The following is a 19,806-nucleotide window of genomic DNA, read 5'->3' as shown; positions in this document are numbered from 1 at the left end:
TGGCAGAAAGAAGATGCTGACTTCGACTGCTGTGCGCTACCTGAAGCGTAGAGTGGAGAAAAGTCCCTGTGTGACTGCTGAGGAACTGAGAAAAGATTTGTCGGATGTAGGTACTGAAGTTTCTGCTCAGACAATACGGCGCACCCTGTGTAATGAAGGCCTCCATGCCAGAACTCCCAGGCGCACCCCCTTGCTGTCTCCAAAGAATAAGAAGAGTCGACTGCAGTATGCCAAAAGTCATGTGGACAAACCACAGAAGTTTTGGGATAGTGTTCTGTGGACTGATGAAACAAAATTAGAACTGTTTGGGCCCATGGATCAACGCTATGTTTGGAGGAGGAAGAACAAGGCCCATGAAGAAAAGAACACCTTGCCTACTGTGAAGCATGGCGGGGGGTCAATCATGCTTTGGGGCTGTTTTGCTTCTGCAGGTACTGGGAAGCTTCAGCGTGTGCAAGGTACCATGAATTCTCTTCAGTACCAGGGGATATTGGATGACAATGTGATGCAGTCCGTCACAAACCTGAGGCTTGGGAGACGTTGGACCTTTCAACAGGACATTGATCCCAAGCATACCTCCAAGTCCACTAGAGCATGGTTGCAGATTAAAGGCTGGAACATTTTGAAGTGGCCATCGCGGTCACCAGACTTAAATCCGATTGAGAACCTCTGGTGGGACTTAAAGAAAGCAGTTGCAGTGCGCAAGCCTAAGAATGTGACTGAACTGGAGGCTTTTGCCCATGATGAATGGGCGAAGATACCCGTAGATCGCTGCAAGACACTTGTGTCAAGCTATGCGTCACGTTTAAAAGCTGTTATAACTGTAAAAGGATGTTGTACTAAGTACTAAGATTGAATGTCACTTGGGGGTTGAATAAAACTGATAATAATGTGAGCACAGAAAAGACATTTGTGGTTATTTCATTATGAATGTTATGTTATATTTGTCTGACCTACACGTGCCTCTTTGATTTAATTGTAAGCAGGATGACTGATCAAAATCAATGTCAAACCGGCCAAAACAATCAATTTCAGTGGGGGTTGAATCATTTTGAACACAACTGTATGTTTTTATGAGGCCTAAAATAACAATGTAGAAAACTTATAATCAAAATAAAACCCTTCAGCAAATGTGCAATGCAAAGTATTGGGATTTTCTTCATGAACTGTACAGTTTTACTCATTTCTTTTTATCTCAGTTTCAAGGTGAACAATCAGATGAGTATCATATTCAGGTTCGTTCCTCTGTGCTGTGTGTGATGACATGTCAGCCTTTTGTAGTTGTAACCACCTGTCACCACTGAGTGGCGCTGCATGCACATGGCTCATAACATGCATCTCAAGCCACTTTGATGACAGCAGTGAAAATATGTACGGCATATCTCCCTTGTGCTAATGCTTTACAGTGTACCTGATAACTTGCTTTTATAAATATCCAGATGTCCCTGTATTGAATGCTAAAAAGAGTGTGTGTGGTGCATGTCTTGCCATTATCATATACAAAACAAGAATACACAAATAATTTACAAAATGTTTTATTCAGTTGTGGCAGTAGGGTTTCAGCAGTAGTTTGTACATTTGGGCAGGGAACATTTTAATTGGCGGAAACTTAATCTTTATCCTGCAGGAACACAACAAAATACCTGGGTCATCAGTGTGGGCTTTGTATTCCCTCCACGTCCAAGAGAGGTGGTTGAACTTCTACATTTGGAGTGCTGATGCTCGTATCTTGAGATTCAATACTGTCTGTCCTCTCTTGATACCGTGAAGTTCTACAGTCTCTGTCTGTTACCTGACCCAGAAGAGAAGATGCATGGTCCTGTGTTAGGTGGATAGGGCTGGATCCTACTGGGTCATTTTGCCTGGAGGCATTGATAGAGCCCTGATGGCTCTGGTTGTGCCCTATGCATGTTGAAGTATGGACTGCTGAAGGGGTGAGAGAACTGAAGGTAGTGTGATACTGCGGCTGGCCTGTGTAAATGATGGAGGAATGGATGGGTGTCTGGGAGTTGGTCTGATTATGTGTGGGATCAGAGTTAGTTTGAATGCTCAGAGATGGATGGGAGTAGCCAGAATTAACCGGGAAACACAGAGGGTGAGAGTTGCTCATTGTGGGAATAGAGGTGTTGTATGGCACCTGGGGGGCCTGACAAATCACTGGGAAGCTACTGAAGGCAGAACTGTGGCTCAGGAGGGATGGACCACCCCGGGCATGCGGGTGGGTCACAAAGGGAGAGTTTGGTGTTGTTCTGGATACTTGGAAGGGGCACTGGCTCTGTAACCTATGGGCTGTGGCCCCTTCTCTGTCAGAGCAGCACAGGTGTAAACAGGATGGCACAGGGCTTGAAGAGTGCAGCAAGGTGGGACTTCTGCCCTGGGAGGGCATGCCACTGCAGCCCCAAACATTTCTGGTAGGGTGGCTAATTGATTCATGATGGGGGTGCAGACTGCTGGCAATATTTAAAGGGACATGGGGCTGGGTCACACTAGGACTGGGAACCATCTGTATGCCACAAGAGTATGAGGAGTCTGGAAGGGCATGGAGCATGGCCACATGAGACTGCAGGAAATGCATTATGTCGTGGAGCTCCTTGGCCAGGTTGGATACTTCTTGGTTCAAGTTGCTCACCTAAGAAGAAAAATAAAAGTTGGCTCCAGGGAATATCTGCCTTTTAATAATTATAACTCCTAAATGACAAAAAGCAGTGATCAACTTGGTGGAAAATGATAAAAGCAGTTAAAATTGGACTATATTTACTTCTGACAGTATCTTCAACACTATCACCCAAATTATGTAACCCAAAAATGAATGCACTGATATAGCCATCTAATTTATATTTCCCATTTTTATCTTACTGAGTTGGGTCTAAAGCCTCTTTCCGACCAAGTAGTTACAGGAACTAGTACTAGTACTTAACAGAAAAAAACACAGAAGACGAAGGCTCCAGCGTAATATGATCCTAATTAATATGATGGAAGAAGATAGAAGAGCAGAGCGCAACAGGCAAACGAAACGACGGGTAAGTTTAACTAGCATTAACAATTAGCTGGTTGAATGCGTGATGTTTGTCTTATGAGTTAGCATACGTAGGTGAATTGCAACAGACAGTGAAGAATATGTACTGTTTGTGTTTCAGATGTTGCTAGGTCACTAAGGGTTCCTATACGGAAAAGTGAAAAGACCCTGCCCTGAAGTAAGAGCTGAAAGAGTTACAGGAACTGCGGTCAGAGGAACTTAATAATCCCCAAATTGGTCCAGTCGGAACACAAGAAAAAAAGGGTTCTAGGAACGTTATGTTTTAGGAACTGCAAAAATCCCTCCGGTCGGAAAGGGACTTAATATTGACCATACCTCTTTGTTCAGTTTGCTGATGTTCTGTCTCACTTCCTCTGTCTCCAGAAGCAGATTAGCACTCACTTGGAACCGGTCTAAAAAAGGATGAAAAACAGAGCTATACAATACAGCTGCAGATAACCCTCTACATGCAATATGTACTATTACATCTAGTTACTGCTTGAATATAGAGAAGCAAAATTTGTCACAAAGTGGTATTCCTGTGTTGATTCAACCATGCATAATTTAAAGTTAAGCATTTTTTCCTGAAAAGTGTTTTCAATCAAGATCTTTGCTGTCCTAATCCAATATAGTTCATTTTTCATCAATTGTGCAGCTTGCAAAGACTTTACCTGTTACATTAGTCTTTGTCTCTCTCGGCTCTACATTAAATTGAAATGCTTGACCATTGTCCTCAATTCCATCCACGACCCTAGCAGAGACACAAATCAGTGTTACATAATGTTAAATAAATGCAAAAATGATTACTGAATTTTATTGGGGTTAAGCAGGATGAACAGATTACCTGGGGCTAAGGTTCAGTGGACTAACACAAGGCAAGGATGGCATGAGTAGATTGGCCGGTCGATGGTTTAAGCCTGGGTCACTGGTAAGACTGGGCAAAGGAGAAGGAGAGAGCTCCTGATTGGCGATTGGCTGTGGAGAGGGACTCTGGCCTCTACCGTCCTGAACAGGTAACCGACCAATGTGGAGTGCATTGATGTGGTGGAACTCCTTTCCTAACAGGCTGCTGAGGCAGGGCTGACGAACTGCGCTGCCTATTCCATGTACTAAAGGCAGTCTCCTCTGCTGAGAGTGTCTCCGGTCTTCTCCATGTTCATCCTCATCTGCCTCAACAATATAGGGTAGTTTATGGCCCATAGAAGCATGACACTGAGGAGACAATTGATGTAAAATTAGATTTTCTTTGTGAAAATGAATGGAAGCTGCAAGATTTTGTTTTAATGATATACTCATCATATCAGTGTACAATGAGAGATTAAACATACCACATCCCATTTAATGAAAGAAATTAATACTGTCTGTCCAATTTAATTTCTGGTGTCAAATATGGTAAATAATACATATTTGCATGTACAGACAGTGCTGAATCAAAATATGAAAGCAGAGCTTTCTCCTCTGCAACACACCAGAAACATCACCAGTCTTGTTACATTAGAAAGTGAACTGTAGATATTATTGTCATTTCTATATTGTATCAGAATGCACGCTATTGAGCAAGTTAAGTTTCTTTTGGGGCAAATAATACATTGTGTGAACAGAAACCTGAATTAACAAATGTAGCAAAGCCTTCCTTGCCTCTTATTATAAAAGTGCTGTATTATTGATTTGTACAGTGTCATACAGGCTTATTGAGGACTCCTTTTGTTAAATTGTGCACTCATTTTAGCTTAAAGTTGAATCTCTTGAGAACCTAATTGGTCTTGTCTGTGTAGTCCACATATAAGCTTCCACTTAGCAGCATCATATCCATCGTTATATCAGCTATGTATAAGAATTCAGGCAGTTAATGTGCCATTTTCCACATTAACCACAACAGTTCTGCGTTTTCAGAAAAGCATTCTAATGCCTTAAGATGTAAACACATAGTGTTGTACCTGACTGCCAGATGTTTCAGACTGAAGTAATTAGCTTAGTGAGGTGCAAATACTCTACCTGAGACAGCCCTGAAGACCATGGAAGCTTTGTTGCTCCCTAGAGGTATTTAAGTCAAAATTAACAAGGTATTACACATGCATTCTATTTGGTTGCAAAGTATTAATGAGCAGAGAAAATAAATATAGGTACATTGAAATGTATGTCTGTCTCTGCAGTGTTTCCCACTCTTTAAATGTGATAGCAAATGTCTTACATCAGCTTCACTGCCCTCTCTCAAGTTGTAGGTAAGGTTGTGGTGGATGTCAGAACTGAACCGGCTGCTGTACTCCGGGTACAGCTCAAGGACCTCCCTCAAAGCCCGAACACTGATGTACTGCAAGTCACAGTAGGTCAGCGCCTTCACGTCTGCATTGGTCTTGATCACCTGGTCATGTTCCGGGAGATCAGCCCCAATAAGGTCACCTTTGCCTGTAGGGATTGTCAATTAAAACAGAGGGGTTACGACGACGCAACACATCAGAAAGGTGCAGAATGAATAAGAGAGGAAATGGTGTACACTTGGTGCACACTGACCCAGGATGGCAAGCACCATGCCATCTTTCAGAACCTCCAGGGAGCCAGAGCAGACAAAATAGTTGGCTTGTAGGGCATCTCCATGGCGTATAAGATATTCCCCAGGGGCACAAAAAGAGGTCTTGATGTGCAGGGAAAGGGAGCGCAGACACCCTCTGCCGGCTCGCTCAAATACAGGCAGCTGCAGGATGTCTTTGTTCAGGTGCATGGCAATGTCAGCTCGCAGTTCATCTGGGAAGTCATGCAGCAGCTAAGAAAGGACATGAAAAGATAAGTCATCAATAACCACGGATCTGCTACAGTGCTTCAGGACATACAAAATAGCCCCCACCTCTCTAAGTGATCTAAGTGTCTCTTTATATTGATGTGCTTCCCTACACTACCAACTGACTACATACTTTTACACAAAAACTATAACACACAAACTTCCATGAAAAAGATGAAAAGCATTACTTCAAAAGAGCAACAGGCTGCATATGGTCTATTTAAACACTGTTAGGGTATGTATTTATTTCTAAGCTCCATAAGGGAATGCCTTTATTTTAACACTAAATCAAAAATACTCCACGAAATGTAGCAGTGACACCAGTTGAGTCAAAAACACAAACTTATTGTCTACACTGGCCGCATAGCGAAAGCAACACGTCAGCAGGACAACAGTAGGAGATGGGGCTCTCTGTCAGTATCATACTGGATCTGTTCAAGTGCTGTCAGAAGTGTTTTGGCTTTATAGCCAATACACCTGTTGTTACCTGTTTAAATTTGAAGAAAATACCGTTGAAGCCTAACTAGATGCTTCAAGATGTAGACAGCTGACAGCTGCATTAGTTAAAGTTGAAGTGCATTTGTTCTGTCAAACGTATGTGAGACAAACAACTGAAAACTTGACTGGAAGACATCGGTTGTAGACAAGGTGCAGGAATGAGCAACCAACTCTGCAGCTTTATGCAGAGTTTAGCCACTTTCAGCTCATAGTTTTAGATGTTCAGTCCACGCATCAACTGTATGATTAAATCTCGTGGCCAGCAGAGGTTGCTCTTTGCATCTAGCAAGCTAGTCAAGAGGTGGGAGGGTCCAAACCAGAGTTACCGCCAAAGGCATGTGACTACACCAGGTCACCTGAAACAAAACTATACTCATGGTGCTCTATTTAGGAGTCTCTCTCTCCCCTAAAAAAATCACATGATGTACGATGATCTATGTTAAAATACTCATAGACAAAAAAGGCACAGATTGTTGTTTTAAAGGTTTATGCACACACAACCTGCAAAGCTGCTCAGTAAAAACAGACACAAGGTGTTAAAGCCAGCATGTTCTCAAAATCAGTGGCTGTCTGTTACCTTCAACAGTGAATTAATTATCCACAGATGGTGGCAGTGAGGGTGTTAATAAGTATTCTTTCTATTTCAACTCAACAAAGTAATTATAGGAAACTTCTCCTAGATTGGTTCTGGCATTTGTTACTGAAGTTCTATTTGCAACAAAGTGCCGTCTACATAAGGAAATGGAATAAGACACCAGAGAATTTGAGATGACCCACATTTTAAGGGTGACATTTCTGAATGTAGACTCTAGCACCCACACAAAATTTATTTTTTCTTCACAAAACAGACATTTGCAGCCCAGACATTCAACAGTTCATATATTGTACAGTTACTTATGAAAAACAGACAAGCAGAAAAACACTTCTTATTAGGGCTAAAATGTTCAAAGATATCACAGGCAAGTGGTTTCTAATTCTTGATTCCATACCCACCTCATTAGCATTGATGCCATTGTTGACAGACCAGGTGGACTGAAAGTACTCTAGCATCCTCTGCTTTAACAGCTGAGGCAGCCGATGCACACGGATGAAGTCCTTGAGATCCTTCATTCGGGTGTGGTAGAGAGAGCGCCGTGAGTACATGCGCTGGATGATGGCTGTCACGTTGCCGAAGACCACTGCGTGCATCAGGGCTAGAGGTGGGAGAGGGAGTAACATGATGATATACTCACAGCATTTCTCATAATTCTGGCAATTTTCTGTGACACCAGTAAACTCACCACCCATGAGCATAATGCAGATGGAGAAGATTTTCTCGGCGTCTGTATTGGCACACACGTTGCCAAAACCGACACTGGTGAGGCTACTGAGGGTGAAGTAGAGAGAGGCGATGTAGGCACTAGTGATGGAGGGACCACCCATGGTGCGGTTGATGTATGGTGTGTCCAGACGCTTTCCCAACTCCTGAAGCCAGCCTGGTGGACAATGTCAGAAGAAGGTTGCATAAGACTGTAAGGGCCTTAGGTGACAAAACTAATAAGTCTGCTTTAATAGATGACACTTTCTCCTTTGGTAGGTGATTGTATAATGTAGAATGATATAATGCATGACTGGTGATATAATGGATTTAGTCTGTGACCTGAACTTCCTCCAGGCTGAGAGGAGACAAGCATGGCTAAAGATGTGCAGTACTGGCCCTTTGGGGTTGCCAAGAGAGACACTAAAAATGTCTCAGCAAAGCTTAATGAGTGAGAAAGAACATTATACTCTTGATTTAGTGGTGTTGGAGCTGTCAAACACTCACAATGTGCTCACCTATGTCCCAGGTAATGGGGTCACTGCTTTCTATCTCCTTGCGTCCAATGACATACCAGACACAAGCCATCCAGTGAGCCAGCAGAGCAAACACAGACATGAGCAGGGTCAGGACCACAGCGCTGTACTGGGAGTAGCGATCCAGTTTCTGTAACAGGCGCAGTAGACGCAGCAGACGAAGCGTCTTCAACAAGTGCACTAGCGAGGTCTAGGTGAGTAGAGACAGAGAGAGAGAGAGAGAGCAGAACATACTGTACATACAAGTTGGATCATTTTGTATCACTTTCCTTTTTTTGTATCACTTCGTTAAAACTATTTCTACACATGCAGTTTTAACCCACACTTGTTCTATTAGATAGATTTGTTGCTATAACCTGTGACCCATCCTCTTTTTTCTTCTTCATTTAGAGTATTTTAATAGTCTCTATTGTGAAGCGCTTGCTCTGAATTTAATGTTGCTATTAGCAGGAAAGTTGTTATCCAGAGTCAATTTCAACAAAACCAAGGCTTAGAGTAGTTAGAGGCCAGACAAGTTTATTTGTACATTTACATAAGACAGAAAGGTATTAAGAAAAGATATAAAAGAAACACAAGGACAACATGAAACGACACATAAACTGAATTTTAAGTATAGTCAAACTAAATAAAATAGAAGATCAAAATAAACTAAAACACAATAAGATGAATTCATTAATTTATTAAATTAGCGCAGTGCAATGGCAAACTGAAAGGTTTGAAGCCCTGATAAAGAGATGTCTTTCTGAGAGGTCTGCTCCAAAGTAAAACTTATCTTTGAGAAAGATACTGTTTCTCTGGAGAATAAACTGAAGCGAGCAGACAAATGAGAGTGCTCAGTGAAGTGGTTGAAGTGGAATGTTCTAGGGGAACAACACTACTAAAACTTAGTGGTCTGTCTTAGTTAGTGTTAGTGGACTTACAGAGACAGGAAAGTATAAAACCTGGGGGCACACTGTACTTCGAGAAATGTCAAACGATAATCTTACCACTGTGATGTTGAAAGCATAGAGAAGGTCAAAGGGCAACGCTGCGATCAGATCCACAAAGAACCAAGTGGTGCAGTAATGGAGGTAGATGGAGCGGGCGTCGTACACTACCTGACCTGACTGACTCACATAGGTTGTACGGAAATTCAGAATAATATCTGAAAAGGAGAGAAGCGCAGGAAAGGTATCACATAACAGAAAAAAAGAAAATAAATGTTTTTTTTTATAATTGCATTATAGATTTAGGTCTAAGCTGGGCAGATTGGTAGTTTATGCATTGTTGAAACTGTGTGACAATCTATATAAGCATATAAAGAGAATTAAAAAGTAAGACTGGTGGGACCAGCCCGTTCTGGGAATGGCAAGGATTGCGGGTGGATTACGTGTATAGAGCAACGGCTTGTACATTGTCCCATACTAGCAGCTTAAAATCTCGTATTTTATCTGCTTTTATATTTGTAACTGTTTTTTAACTACTCTTTCATGTTTAATTTCTTATGCTGCACTGTAACGTTTTTTCTCGTATTTGATCTGTTTTTCATTTTTTTATCGTTTTTATGTAAAGCACTTTGAATTGCCCTGTTGCTGAAATGTGCTATACAAATAAAGCTGCCTTGCCTTGCCTTGCCTTGCCTATAGCTCAGGTACATACAAAAATAATTCAAGTAAATGAATTAATAATAAATACTTCACAATTATAAAATTGGTTATTCATTTGTATTTTACTAGGAAAAAAACAAATTATAAGTGATTAAATCGCAATACGCCTATTAGCTAATCTTAAAATAATAGCTGCAGTAACTATTACAGATGCAAACATTACAAAACATTCTATGGATATTGGGGGCAAAAAAAATTGCTGCAAGAGGTGAGATGATGTAATTTTTTATATTTCAGTACATATGTTGTGCCAGTTGTTAATTATTTGAAAGTAATTATTCATTTGAAAAAATGCTCTACATTGATGATTAAAAAACACATTAAAATGCAGGCTAAAATGGACATGAGCAGTATTTCCTAGCAAACATATGACCAAAGTATTGCAATACATCGAAGTATATTACGGTTTCACTTGATACACTCAAGAGACAAGTTCTTCTTTTGTGTATTGCAATGAGATTGATTAGATAGTGTTCATGAATTTAAATGAAGCTGGTTCAGGGACAAACATTTGTAGTAGTTCTCCACTGTAAATGGTTTACTTTTACAAAAAGAAAAGAACAGCATGTGATTCCAGGTGAGCAAAATGTTTCCCCAGACAAACTGGTTGAGAAAGAGGGAGTCAGAGAGCCTCACTACAGATGTGCTATCACACTTCATTTGAAAGGAAAAGTGGGGCGAAGTGAGAAAAATCTTATTAGGATTCGTAACCTGGGGCAACAGAGACACCCTGAGTGGGTGAGGAAAGGAAGGGGAGGAAGTCCGGGGTTAGCCATTGCCAGGGAAACCACTGCAGCTGCACCAGGAAATATTAAACTGAACATTGTTGTCTCTCTTCATAACACTGCTTTGCTTTAACAGTTTGGTTGTGCAGCATGCAGTCAGTGCAGGATATGTTATTTTAAAATGATAGTGGTACAAGCTACCAATTATGTCACAGATAGATGTTTGAATACAATCTCCTACTATCTGGAGAAAGACGTGACTGCAAGCATACAATGGTAACGGAAATGTTTTAATCAAATACATCATACCAAGTATGAAGAGCATCTCCACTGCTATGTCACTGGTGCTGCGGCTGACAAGTGAGTGATAGTCGCTGCCCTCATCATGACTGACAAAGCAGATGTCATAAGGCACAGCGACAGCAACGTAGAAGGTCGCCAGTAGAATTAGCCAGTCCCACAAGGCCTTGGAGATGCTGTAGTGTAGCAGGATGAAACGTGACTTCTTAACAGCTGCCACCTTGTACTCAGGTAGAGACGGTTTCTGAAATACACTCTGAAAGACAAGGGCAAATATGAATCACATAAAAATCTGTGAAAAACGGAAGGTATGAGATTTTAACCTGCATTGCTCTCGTTTACATCCCAGCGCCGTAGTTCTGAATCAACAGTTGGAGAGAACTTACTTAACAAAAGTGCTTGGATTATATGCCACGGCCACCTTGAACCCTGATGTATAATGAGTTCTTTGGATAAATGAAACCAAAATGTAAAAAATAGTGCTAGCATTAATGAGCTCAGCAAAAAAAACACTGAGAGTATCCGTACACCTGCCTATCATCATTCAGCATTATCACCATATTGAATTTTGAATAGGATTGAATTAACAATAGGCTTGCTGATTGGACAGCAGGGGTTTGAAGAGAGCAGATGTGTTTATTCTGAGGAAAGGAATTTTTGAAATATTGAGACTCAAACTGTTTTTATATTGTGGGTTTAATGATCTTATGATCCAGTGGTTTGCACTCACATTAGTCAGATTCCTCTTGCCCCTCTTGGTGAACAGGTTGGTTAGGTTGTGCAGAATAGTCCTCCCCCCTTCTCGAGCTTGAGAAAAGTGTGATCGATTGCTTTCCCTGCTCTGGTGAGCAGCCTCTGACACACCTGTGAGCAAAACCACAATAGTCACTGTAACTGTAACACTGTAAGTGCCGTATTCCATTTAGCTTTGAATTTTATAAATGAATGTAACAGCATGACTTTGGAAGATGAAATATAAATGGGACATTTTAAAGCTAGGAAATGCATGTAACCAGGCCTCACCGTCTCCTTGGTGATGGCTTTTCCCATATGATTCACTGATGTCTTTAAAGGACAAGAGGAACAGCACCACCTCACCTTTCTCATTTTTGATTGGCACAATATCCAGGAGGCACGGAAATGGATTTCCTGTGGATATTAAACAAGTTATTACACTGAAATTACCCAACAACAATACAGCTAGTTCTTCCCCCTAAAATGATTATTGGATTTCTATTAAAACTGGAATAACAATTTTCTTTCTTTCTTGTAGCTAACCTCTCCTTACTCCCTTCTGTGTGCTTTCTTTAAAAAACTGTTGTCACAGTGAAAGAAAGGACAGGAAGATGGTTTAAATTGATGACATCATCACCAATTCTCTAATACTTTTAGGTTAGGTTTAAATACAATATTAAAACGTGTGTTTCACAGTGCATGGCCAACTCAACATCTGGGTGATCATGTGCATATGATCCTCACCATTTTTCCTATAGAAGCAGACTTCTCCCTGATACGCCTGCTGGCACTCCAGAGCTTTGACTACCTGTTGGATTACACTCTCGTAGGTCTCGGCTCCATGCAGGAAGCTGCAGGTACATGTTTTCTGCATCACCTCAGTCCGAACAAAGCCGGTCAGCTCACAAAACCCGTCAGAGCAGTACACAATTGGGTAGCCATGACGACCCTGAGCATTTCCCAGTAGGAAGTTACTGTCTGCAAGGGAAGAAATAAAGGTTGAAGTTAAAGCTACTGTGTGACCCTGAGGAATAGAAAAGACTGATTGAACAACAGGCAATATTTTGGGCTTTTCTTACTGCACAGCTGTAGCTCTGAAAGAAAAAAAGACATTCAGAGATGGGCGAACAGGTTGTGTTCTCGTTCCACCCTTCCTATACATACTTCAGTCCAGATTTGATTTGTTTGTTGTTGCACCAACAGAAAACATTTTTTTCTCCTTTTTCTGAGTCATTCTGTCTGCCTTCAGCTCAGAGCCCTTAAATAGTCAAGTGTATCAGAGAGTGCTTTGAAGTAAGCTGGTGTGTATGAAGTCTAAGGATATATGCAGGGCTCCAGCTGGCTCCATTGGGGACGAACGCCTCTATAAGGCTTTGACCCTTAATTAGCAGTTTTCATTCTGCCTTTCGGATTTTACACACATATATTTTAAAAGATCCATCCATTTTCTGTTGCTTATCTGGGGCCTTGTTGCGGTGGCAGCAGGCTAATAAGCAAGATCTACCCCGAGGTCTCCTACCAGTTGGACGTGCTCCAGAAACCTCCAAAGGAAGGTGCCCAGAGGGGATATCCTGATCAGATGCGAGAAACACCTCACCTGGCTCCTTTCGACACATAACAAATTAACAGAACCCTGCAAATCACTCCCAAACCGCTTTAGAGAGTTGATTTAACGTAATGATGATTTTTGGGGATGCAGTTTGTAGTGCTGTTAAATTGTATTGCGTTATACCAACAGGTGTTTTAATAATTTTGTCCATTATTCATCAGAGAGTTTAGGCTAAATAACGGGAACACAGTCAGGACTGGTCAGGACTTTAAGTTTTTTGATCACCAGCCAACATGGCTAGTTGATTTTCCACTAGCCACACGTTTGTTTTGTTTTTTCCTAACTAACATTACTTTAACTTCAGCTCCTCTGGTTTGTTTATCACCGTTGCGTTCTTCTTCTCCGTTTCAGCGTAGCTCGCAATCGATACCACACAGGCTAGGCACGTAGCCAAGGGTTGAACGACACATCAGAACATGGTGTTCATGGGAAATGTAGGATTAGTACTACAAGCAGTGTTGCCAGATAAAAATTATGTTACCAAGCCAAACACACAAAACTAGACAGACCAATCTGGCAACAATGAGTCAAACTGCAGATTCAAAGAGACGCAGTAGGCCTAATTCACATTCATCACCGGCCAAATTGGCTAGTAACTTTACAATGTTACTAGCCAAAGTGAATTTTTACCCACATTTGGCGGATTGGTGGGCGTTAATTTAAAGCCCTGTATGGACCTTTTTCACAGCAGACATTTTGACTTGTCATAGTAGGAAAAGCACAGCTGAAGTTGATAACCTTAACGATGGCTCAGTTCCATCAAGTGTCCCAGTAAGCTATTTCAGTGAGTCAGCATGCACAATACCAGGGCCTCTCCTAAGTGGAATGCAGCCATCATTAATGGTTTAATACCAGGGCCTCTCCTAAGTGGAATGCAGCCATCATTAATGGTTTAATACCAGGGCCTCTCCGAAGTGGAATGCAGCCATCATTAATGGTTTAATACCAGGGCCTCTCCTAAGCGGAATGCAGCCATTAATCAGTCATTAATGTTTTTGAATACACCTGTGCTTTTTCCTACTATGACATGTCAACATGTCTGCTGTGAAAAAGGTCTATACAGTCCAACATCAACACTAACTATCTTCTAAAATGACCATAAAGTTAAAGCAACACCTATCTAAAACAATTTAAACAAAAACTGAACATTAGAACCTTCGGGTATGATTGCAGAACTTTTGTATAAGACATTAGTTTTATCCATATGCATATGCATGCACCTTATAAACCTGAGACTCCAAGAAGGGACTGGTTCTACTGACCCAGAAATAGCACATCACTCCCTGTACAATATAGGCCTACAAAGTATCAATGAGTTGATAGGCAGATTTTGATGCCTCTAGACAGAGACAGTTTTGCTGTTTATTCCCAGTTTCAATCTTACACCAAAGACAGTTCTATTTTCTCAAGTCTTAGCACAATAGCAAAAATGTCTGAAAAACTATTCCCTTTAAGATGTTTTACACACATTTGCAAGTAGGCCTATATTTTTTTTGTGACACTCTTATTTTGAAATCTGTCTTTAACATTTCTTGGGAATTATTTTAAGTTATATTGCTTGTTGCTGCAAAGATTACATTTCTTTGTATTTTGTTGATTTAAAAATCTGTTTTCACTCCGAAGATTGATTCCTTTTTCTGGCAATATATTAAAAAAACTACATAGACTCTAACTCAGCTGAGAAGCATATTTTAACTCAAATTTCAATATTCAGTTATTACATAACACATGCTCACATAAGGCAAGAGAGAGAATACTTCTCTGTCTAAAATATGCTTTCATGTCTGTGGAATAATCATGAAGATGTCCAGCTTTGTCAATTCAGACAGATACTTGAAAATGAAAGCATTGTTTAAAAAAATATAGTTGCTAACTGCTGGAACATTGAAGAGTAATCTTAGGGTAGGAAGTGTAGATAATGAAACTGCAACTAGACAACTGAATTTAATCGGAAAGCTGTTTTATGTCTCTTTTGTAATAAAACACAGAATAGTTACATATCAAAGAGTTTCTTCAGATTCATTTATTAGAAGGGCTGTGACAGACTGCCATGTGAATAGAAAGAATTTACCTAGAAATCACAAGGTCAAGCATGACACCATATGTATGTATGTTGTGTGAGTAATCTACCTCATTACAAGCTAACATCTGCTTAACAAAACATAGAGCTTGGAAATAAAGAAGCCGGCCTGATTTAATACATTCTGTATAAGCTGCAGAATTTTTGAAATATGGGGCTATGCACTAAAGGGTTTAAGAGAAATGAAAGCAAAATATCATCATCATTTACTGACAAATGCATGTCTGCTTTCACTCGTCTCCACATAACCCTAAATATCCCTTCAATATTTAGACAGATGAACCGAGTCCACTTAATGGTGTCTTCTTTCATTATTTGTTCAGTCGCTGAATGCAAGCTGATTCAATTTCAACATGATGAACTGCAAAGACAACACTGAACCTGTACTGCAACCAGTTTTAACAAGAAAGATGCTTTGTTACCTCCCTACAGCTAGGAAAGTAAACACTGACTGATAATACCACATGCAGCTGCTTTAGATTCACCTAATCTAGTTTCTATTACTTTTAAACCAGAAAATAATTAGCGAGCAGGCAGCATGGAGGGGGTGTTAACAAGTGTTTGTTTCAAAGAGGAAAAGACATGTAATTAGTAATGTGTGGATATTCTCTACCTGATAAGTGTGCAGTTTATCTCGGATGAAACTAAATTAAGATCTGTGCACGCTCTTGTTGCCATGGCAATTTGTGTCGGAAAAAAATGAAACATATGCCAGTGCTGCAATTTGCATCTACAGGGTTATGAAGATACTGTGCCTCATGAAACACAGATGAACAAAAAAAAGAATCTATAATATTGGCCTCGTTCTGATTCGTACTCAACATGTGACGGATTTGATTGATTTTGATTTGATTAACAGCTTAAGTGCTTATGAATGAGTGAGGATTTACTAAAATTACTCTAAAACTGAAGCCCTTTGAGCCCCTTGAGCAGATATTCTTAAATCACGTGATTACTTACACTCATCAATTTTATCAATATTGATGCAAATCAGTCAGATTGCTGTCTCGACTGTAATCTTCACGAGCAAAGGTATATCTTGGTCACATCCCTTACTGCCAGTTGTCAGATCCTGTCACTAAAATCAAACTCTTCCACTTTCCTCTATGTCTTCCCTCTCCTCAGCCTGTTTCTATGGCTTCATGTTACGCTAGAGAATAGTATGGCTCACACTGACAGCCATCAGTGCCCGACTGGCCAAATAATTGTTTAGATGTGAAACTTACTCACAGTAATTTCTTGTCAGTAAATGCTAATGTCAAAGCTTAGATAGAAAATCATTGCATGTTGTGAATCATTTAATCAAATTTCTTATTCATTGCTATATCAACAACTCTACTTGGCATTCACCAACAACATTTGCTTTTTTTTAAGTTAAATTACAGTCTCTCAAACACAATGACTCATATCGTTAAGAGTCATTGTGTTTTCCTTAACTATCCATTATGGCACTTATGAGGAGGAGAAACATGCCATTTCAACACCTACCCAGGCAAGATAGGATAACAAAAGCTACACTACAGCTTTCTATGGCTGGTACAGTACTACTATATCACTGAAACAATTATAAAATCCAGATCTATGATCCTCTTGACCCTGCAGTCCACAAAGTAAAAATATTATATGATAATTATATATGTATATACATATGTTACATTATATCATAAATGTTACTCTAAACCATCAATTCAATTATGTATTTAGCTGACATTAATTACTTATATTTGGAGGTAGCGATTGGTTAAATGAGGGAGTTTTTTTTTTTTTTTGCTTTCAAAGAGGATGGCTGAGCAAAACTGATATGTAATGATATTTTAATTGGCCCATAAGAATATTTTTTTTTTTTTTTTCACCTCAATTCCCCTGAGACCATTCTCAATTGACATCCCCACTGTGGATAGTTGTAGTATTTGTTCTGCATATAGATATGAATTGAAATAAGTTCCCCCGCCTTGTCTTCAAAAAGATGCCAACATCACACAAAAAGGCTTTCCATTACACCAAGATGGATTCAAGGCAATTTTTCAGATTGAATCGGGCTTTCATCATCTCTTGTCAGTTGGCCCATTTACTGTACCTCCCACTCATCTACTTGGTCAGTCAGCCCACTTGCACATCTGATACAGAGGTATTGTGGCAGCTAAGATTGAGAAAATGTCTGCTGTGTGTGTGTGTGTGTGTCTGTGTGTGTGTGTGTGTGTGTGATAGGGAGATACAGACAGAGATAGTGTAATCACACTGAATTTGTGAATTTGTCAAGTTGTAAAGGACATGGACAGTCTGACCCATACACACTCTGTCACACCTTTCATCGTGTTCTGAAGAGAGCTGACTTTCTACTCTGTTTATTCTGAGGCATGGTGCACACTAACACTAACTAAGTTGGACTCGGAGGGCAGGAACAAACATAAAACATCCAGGGTCAACATTAATGGACGGTGGGTGAACATTATTACTGTCGAAGTATGAAAATAAACAACTACCGTCTAATTGTTAGACTCTATTTTAATTATGCAATAGCACAGACACATGCACAGTTTGTGGGGGTTTAGGTATAGTATATATATTCAAATGCTGCGTGCTCTGGACAAAAAGGTTGTGTAAAACACTGTACAAAACAAGGAGCTTCTCCAAATAGGAAAATACTATTGCTATCTGGGAGGTTCAGAGTGGCAACACAAGAGCAGAACAACATTTCAGATGTTTTTTTAAGGTTGAATTTACATTTGAGAAATTATTGAAAGTACTATGATGCATAATGTTGCATTTTTGAACACAATAACTGTAGGAACAATGTTAAAATGATAAATACATTTGTTAAGTAAAGTACTGTTTCTTCAGGAACAGTAATGTTTATTTACAAATTGCAATTTATAGCAGTATAATTATGTAATTGTTGTTAATTTCCCTTAAGTATTCTTTAATGTGCTTGCTGGCAGAATCACATTAGTTATTAAATGAGTGACACATCTATTTTCAGCAGTGTCAAAAAGCCAATTTTCACCAAACACTTCTGTTGCCTCATTTGCGTGGAGCTTCCATTTTGTTGCGACTCTCCTACTACCATTACACCGTGTGCCCTATGCATTGCACAAAAACACCAAAAGGATATGGAAAAACAATAAACAAGATCAAGAAAATACCAACATATCTTGCAATATTCTGACCTGCCACAAACCTATAACCTAAGTTTTAAGGTTTAATGTTGAACAGAACAGGTGAGAAACATGTGACTTGCTGAAAACATGCAGACATTCCTATCGACAATTTGTTTGGTAGATTCAAATTGAAGATAAAGAACATAAGTCTTTAACCCTTATGTTGTCTTCCTGTCGACCATGAACTTGTTGTCCATCCAGGTCAAAAGTGAATTTGAATTTTTGGTGTTTTTACCAGCTTTTTTGACTCTGTTTTATGCTTTTGATACTTATCAAAACGTTTATTTCATTTTTTCAACATTTTATTTTTAAATTCATGGTCAAACACCCATATTCAATAAAAGTAATCATTAATTTTATGTGCAAAGATCGTTATATGGGTTCCATACAACATACATCCATGCATCCATGTTATTTTGGGGCATTTTGGTTGAAAGAAACCCATATTTCTGATATAAAAACTTTGACAACACAAGGGTTAATATTGCCGTTGTAAGTGCTGTTAAATATGTGCTGTTTATGACGCATAATTAAAGCAAAATTCATAGTAAATTTATAGTTAATCTCATACAGTAAATAAATGAGAAATGTGTTCAATGTAAAGGTTAAAATGAATGTGATGTAATAGTTAAAAACTTTAGTTCACTGTGTTTTTTGTTCCTCTCGGAACTAAAGTTCTCTGTTGTGGTTTCCACTGTTGCGGAATTTGTTAACGGACCAAGGGAAATCTAACGTGAGCACAATGCTAATTAAGTTGAAGTTACACTGTTGTCGAAGGCCAAGGCGAACAGTAAAGGATTTAAGAACCTCTTTTCAGGACAAGCAGCCCACGAGGTATTTTATCTTACATGTGAAGCTTTATTTATATTCATGCTAAGCGCAATTTGTATTTTTATTTTCTTCGGTAATGTATAATTAATTTGACATGCTTACTATGTTCATTCACATATACTTCTCACGGCGTGACGTGGATGCATTAAGGACAAGAGCAAAGCAATACATGCCGTTTCAAAGAACCAACCTGTGTCTGTGTTGTCGTGAAGAGAGCTACAGCCGTTAAAGGATTCATTTTACAATTTGCTGTTGTTTTAAAGAAAGACATTGGGCCCTATTTTAACGATCTGAAACGCAAGTATGAAACACCAAACGCAAGTAGCTTTGTGGGCGGATCTCGGGCGCTGTTGCTATGATACCGGCGGGATAAATGACTCTTGCGCCCGACGCAAATCTTAAATGGGTTGGTCTGAAGTAGCTAGGTGTGGTTTGGGCGTAACGTGAAAATAACCAATCAGAGCGTCATCTCACATTCCCTTTAAGAGCAGGCGCGCTTGTTCCATGGCGGATTGCTATTATGATGGCGGATTTGCCTGGCGCACGCCAGCGGGAGCTGTCCGGGATGCGGCAAAGTAATAAATGCCCGTCTTGGCCGG

At 39.9% G+C, this 19,806-nt stretch overlaps 1 protein-coding gene across 1 annotated transcript in view; it reads right to left on the bottom strand.

Annotated features, from left to right (window-relative positions):
* Window positions 1–1,519: 1,519 nt before the first annotated feature.
* kcnh4a (potassium voltage-gated channel, subfamily H (eag-related), member 4a) overlaps window positions 1,520–19,806 on the bottom strand; it is a 20,473-nt gene continuing 2,186 nt past the window's right edge. Inside the window, exons 2-16 of the mRNA XM_039826279.1 lie at window positions 12,274–12,507; window positions 11,818–11,943; window positions 11,525–11,658; window positions 10,804–11,050; window positions 9,110–9,267; window positions 8,106–8,313; window positions 7,571–7,765; window positions 7,284–7,483; window positions 5,528–5,777; window positions 5,208–5,422; window positions 5,012–5,050; window positions 3,861–4,228; window positions 3,688–3,767; window positions 3,353–3,429; window positions 1,520–2,629 (exon numbers count right to left, since the gene is read on the bottom strand). Of these exons, the coding sequence (XP_039682213.1) occupies window positions 1,652–2,629; window positions 3,353–3,429; window positions 3,688–3,767; window positions 3,861–4,228; window positions 5,012–5,050; window positions 5,208–5,422; window positions 5,528–5,777; window positions 7,284–7,483; window positions 7,571–7,765; window positions 8,106–8,313; window positions 9,110–9,267; window positions 10,804–11,050; window positions 11,525–11,658; window positions 11,818–11,943; window positions 12,274–12,507 (3,509 nt within the window). The 3' untranslated portion in view covers window positions 1,520–1,651. The remainder of the gene's footprint in view (window positions 2,630–3,352; window positions 3,430–3,687; window positions 3,768–3,860; window positions 4,229–5,011; window positions 5,051–5,207; window positions 5,423–5,527; window positions 5,778–7,283; window positions 7,484–7,570; window positions 7,766–8,105; window positions 8,314–9,109; window positions 9,268–10,803; window positions 11,051–11,524; window positions 11,659–11,817; window positions 11,944–12,273; window positions 12,508–19,806) is intronic.

Source organism: Perca fluviatilis, chromosome 15, assembly GCF_010015445.1.
Source record: "Perca fluviatilis chromosome 15, GENO_Pfluv_1.0, whole genome shotgun sequence".
NCBI lineage: Eukaryota > Metazoa > Chordata > Actinopteri > Perciformes > Percidae > Perca > Perca fluviatilis.
This window is presented reverse-complemented; position numbering and strand designations above follow the sequence as displayed.